A 5,104-nucleotide genomic window follows, 5' to 3' on the forward strand; every position below is an offset into this window, starting at 1 on the left:
AAAAAAAAAAAAAAAAAAAATAAAAAAAATCCAAAAAGCAAAAATAAAAATGAAAACAAAACAAAGCAAAAATACCCCTGTTCCCTCCCCCTCCCCCTGCTCACCACTCCACCCTCTCCCATTTCCTGGCCCTGGAATTCCCCTACACTGGGGCATAGAACCTTCACAGGGCCAAGGGCCTCTCCTCCCACTGATGACTGACTTGGCCATCCTCTGCTATACATATGCTGCTGGAGTCATTAGTCCTACCATGTGTACTCTTTGGTTGGTTTAGTCCCTGGGAGCACTGAGGGTACTAGTTAGTTCATATTGTTGTTCATCCTAAGGGGCTGCAAACCCTTTAGCTCCTTGGGTCCTTTCTCTAGCTCCTTCATTGGGGACCCCGTGCTCAGTCCAATGGGTGGCTATGAGCCTCTACTTCTGTGTTATTCAGGCACTGTCGGAGCCTTTCAGGAGACAGCTATATCAGGCTTCTGTCAGCTAGCACTTGCCGGCAACACATTTCTTTTTCATTAACAAAAACCAAACAAATGAATGACGAATGTGCTACTCATGTATACCTCAAATGGTATTTTGAGTTCACAGGCATGTCAGGATTGCCTAGAAGTTTAAAAGGTACCTGATTCCTAAATGAATCTGTTTCTGAGGATACTGTATACTGTTTGTGAGGTCTAAGCTGTGCATTTTTTACAACTCTGTTGTGAACAATAAAATTTTCAAAAGCAAATGAAACCAATGATTCCTATCTGTAAAAAAACCCTGAAATTTCATGTTTATATATTTGCTATCATATAATGTATATGTAACATGCAGCAAATATAACATATGGACATAATAGAGTGTGCATGTATGGAGCATGATAATCTGCTTAATTAGGGTCTTTCATATAGAGGCTATTTTCTTAAATTCAAGATCATGTTCACCATGGCTTGTTTACTCCCCAGGTTTAAGCCTGGGTTTTCTCTGACTTTCTTGGCATCGACTTTGTCTTGAAAAGCTATCTGTGACACTGTTTTAACCACATTTATCCTGGGATTGATTTTTTTTTCAGGAATATATAAAGGACAAAAACCATCCCTCTTACCCAGTTTAATTGGCTGCTTTTCTACACCATTTAACAGTTTTAATGAGGGCTGAAATCTTCACATAGTTATGCACTGTTTGTAATGTCAGTGTTCGCATGTGATGAAATTTTACTGAATTTACATAGGAATAAATGCTTTAGTGTGCAGTGGCTGCTGATTAACCACAGGAGGAAGGGTTTGTGAGAAGCTTGCTTATCAGCTGTGGCTTTTCTCTGACTGTGCCTGAAAGACTCCACTGCCCGCTGTGCAGACCTTTCTTTAAGCAAGAAGAACACAGAAGAAAGCACCGTCAGTCACTGTGGAACATATACCCTCTGTACTGACTGGAAACAAGCTTGCTTTTGGGTTAAAAGTTGTTCTTGAAAAGTGGCATCTGTGTGCCAATGAGCATGTATCAAGAAAACCTGGGTTTGGCCATGAATATTTGTTTGCATTGCTTAATGGGGGAAGAATAGAAAACAGTGAATAAAAGTAAAACTGAGTGATGGAGTGTTCATTGAATGGAGGCTTTCTTTGGAGCAGCTCAGTCATCCATACCTTACAAGTGCACTGTCCAGTTTGATCACTACAGGAGCATTTCTTAGTCTCTGAATCACAAGTCGTGGCATCTGTCCCTGGAAGGAAGCAGTCACATAGATTGCAGAGAGGATAGTTCCAGTGACCTCGGCTGCACTCGGAGCATTTCATACCAGAGAATTTTGGATGACAGCTGCACTGGCCCGTGTTTACATTGCACTGTGAAGCCAAGGATCCCACAGTGCTGCAGTTACAAACCTGTGGAAGGGAAAAAAGCAGCAACTGCTGACGTGACTGCATAGAAAACACTTTAAAATCTTAATCCTAACATTTCTCTTCCACTATGCATATATGGAGCACATATCTATTGTATCCTTTATAATGTTGAAATTTAGTCCTTTGGGACACATGAGTGAACACAGCATTTAAAAGCTCCCTGCATGTAGAAAAATGGATGATACTTTAGAAATCACAATGCCATGTGATAAGAAAGAAAATGTAGGCTTTGATTTGTTGTTTTGTTTTAGTCTAAGTTATTTTACGTTGCATTGTTTATTTTGGATGTGCACCAATGTGTGAGTAAGTACGTGTGCATGAGTGCTAGTGAGTTTGTATGTCTTCTCGTAGGTGCATATGGCAGAGGTCACCCTCAAGTGTCCTTCTTCAACTTTCATCCATCTTATTTTTTGTGACACTGTCTATTACAGGAGCTTGTGTATCGCCAGCCTGGCTCCGTAGGTTCTAGGGGTCAAGGGTCTGACCTCGTGCTTGTGTGGCAAGCATGTGACTTACTAATCATCTCCTCAGCTCTGATAACAAACGATTTTCCTGTCTCTTCATCACTATGAAGTGAGGAGACTGGAACAGCAACTGCCCTGGAGAGTTCTTAGGGCTAATGAGATGGCTCAGTGGGCAGAGAATAGTGCTAGCATATAGGCCTGATGATCTAATCCCACAAGCTGAGAAGAGACGGCTGCCTCCATGCTCATGCTATGTATGGCACATGTGTGCCTGTGTGCATGCACACACACACACACTCAAAAAACAGTCCTTACAAAGTTATTTTACACTAGCAATATGCAGTGTGGTTATTATCATATTACAGATATGCAATCTTTCTCCTTTTCTTTCCTTCTTCCTTCCTTCCTTCCTTCCTTTCTTTTTTGGCAGGTTGGAGGAGGATATTTTTCCCTTTCCATTTATTTAATTGCACTAGGCACAACATTAAAACAAGAACAAAACATACTGCATGGATCAAAAAAAAATTAAAACAAAACCAAAAGCAAACAACCCCTTTCTATATTGTATCCCTTGCTTCTGAATATAGAACAAATTAACTTTAGTAATTAAATTTAATTAAAATTGAAATATAAATAAGCTATCAAGAATTTGAAAATTGATTATGTGCCTGGAACTATATGAACATTTTCACACTCTCAACCCCACTCACAAACATTTCATTTGACTTTCACACAAATTCAGTAAAAAAGCAGGATTTTGTAGTCATGTGATAGCTAACACTTGTATAGTATCAAACTTATGTGTCCAGACCTATGCTTCACTTACACCAAGCACTTATTAGCTATAGAGCCTGAGGCAGGTTAATTCAGCCCCTCATGCATCAGATTTTCCTACGCTCAAGAAATGATACAGTACCCAACTCATATAGAGATTCTGTGAGGATGTCTTGAATATTAAAGGGAGTCATTTTTGTTATATTTCACAGATAATGAAAAAGAAGTTGTAAGAGATTTTCATACTTGCCCAATCACAGTTAAGTGGCAGGACAGAGACCTGGATAAGCACGTTCGACAGAAGGGTACAGGATAGTAAGAATGTAAAAGAGAAAGCCAGCTATATCTTTCCCTAATTTAGAAGTGGGATGTAGGGATACTCAAGACTATCCAATAGTAAAACGGGGCATGAGCTTCCAACTCAATGGAGTACATTGTTCCTAGAGAGAGGAATGAGGCAAGAAGGAACCTTCTAACAAAGTTTCTAACATAGAGAATAAACTATTGTCTTGCTGTGATGACTAATCTTGGTTGTCAACTATATTACATCTTGAATCAAATAAAACCCAAGCTCTGTGTGGGCTTCTATTAGACTATTGGAAACAAGAAGACCCACCTTAAATCTGGGCTGTGCATTGTGGCAGCCCGCCTAGATGGGCATGGAAGAAGGAAGCTTGGCTTTTTGCCTGTTTGCAACTCTCTTATTCTGGCAAGTTCAACTATCCTGTTGCTGAGTCATTTCTTTGCTGATATTAAAGCTAGATTTTTTGGCATTCTAGTGTAGACTGAAGATGAGCAGCTCTCCAGGAAATGGCCAGGACTCCAGAACCAGAGTGAGACTGCTGAGTCATCGGCCTCCTGGACAGAGCAACTACAGGAGTAGTTTTTCCCTGTGATGCAACTATTCCCTGGATTACCTGGAACAAATTCTATAAGCCAACCTAATAAATCCCCTCTTAATATAAATATGCACTCATATTCATCCTACAAGTTTTATCCTATTGGAGAACCCTGATTAATACAAAGACTTTCATATAACTCGCTGTTAAAGAATATCCAATGTAGAATGAACTTTCAAAATTGGAATGCTTTAGTTATTCACAGGAAAAAAAAAACTTTTTTTTTTTTTTTTTTGGCCAATTTCACTTAGTATGTGTAGACATGCTTAAAATAACCAGGAAGCAAATAATGATATGGTATGGAAACTATAATCATGGAGTAGATTTTAAAAAGTTCCATAGAACATTCCTATTTTTAGATAACAAAAATATAAAATATCTTCTAACCAATTTGTTGTATACAATCAAGTAACGAGTTCTTGAAATGTTGCTAACAGTCCAAATAGACCTTGGGATAGGACTAATCTAGAAGTTTATTTGACAAGTTACTGTGGGAATGACTGAGACAATAAGCTGTATGTTTAGATAGCACTGTACCCAATATCAACTGTAAAATAAATTAGATATAATGTTTGATTAGCAAAAGAGGATTGGTTCTCCTTTCCTCTATGAGTGAATGATGACAGGCTTGATATTCTCCTATGTAGGCAGCTCAAATCACACAGAGTGATTCTCCATGGCAAGAAGAACAAGAGTCTTGAAATCTCAAATTAATATTGTTTAAATAATAGTCACCCAAGTAGAATGTATGCTCATAAATAATTTCTAATAGCCACATGGATTTTTATAAATCCTCCTAATAGAAAAATGTGCACTTACTCAGAAATTTAGATTTTTTTTTTAGATATTTTCTTTATTTACATGTAAATTTCTCCTTTCCCAGTTTCCCCTCCAAAAAACAAAGAAACAAACAAAAATAACAAAAGCAAACCCCTGTTGCCTCCCCCCTCCCCATACCATCCATCCTACCCTCTCCCACTTATCAGCCCTGGCATTCCCCTACACTGGGGCACAGAACCTTCACAGGGCTGAGGTCCTCTCCTCCTATGGAGGATCGAACTTGTAATCCTCTACTATACACATGCTGCCA

At 38.9% G+C, this 5,104-nt stretch overlaps 1 protein-coding gene across 1 annotated transcript in view; it reads right to left on the minus strand.

Moving 5' to 3' along the window:
- The window catches only part of Lama2 (laminin subunit alpha 2), a 668,494-nt gene that overhangs the window by 231,471 nt on the left and 431,919 nt on the right, over positions 1–5,104 (minus strand). The window contains exon 23 of the mRNA XM_031380750.1: positions 1,623–1,859. Within this exon, the coding sequence (XP_031236610.1) occupies positions 1,623–1,859 (237 nt within the window). The remainder of the gene's footprint in view (positions 1–1,622; positions 1,860–5,104) is intronic.

The sequence above is a fragment of the Mastomys coucha genome, unplaced genomic scaffold (assembly GCF_008632895.1).
Source record: "Mastomys coucha isolate ucsf_1 unplaced genomic scaffold, UCSF_Mcou_1 pScaffold2, whole genome shotgun sequence".
Taxonomy (NCBI): Eukaryota; Metazoa; Chordata; class Mammalia; order Rodentia; family Muridae; genus Mastomys; species Mastomys coucha.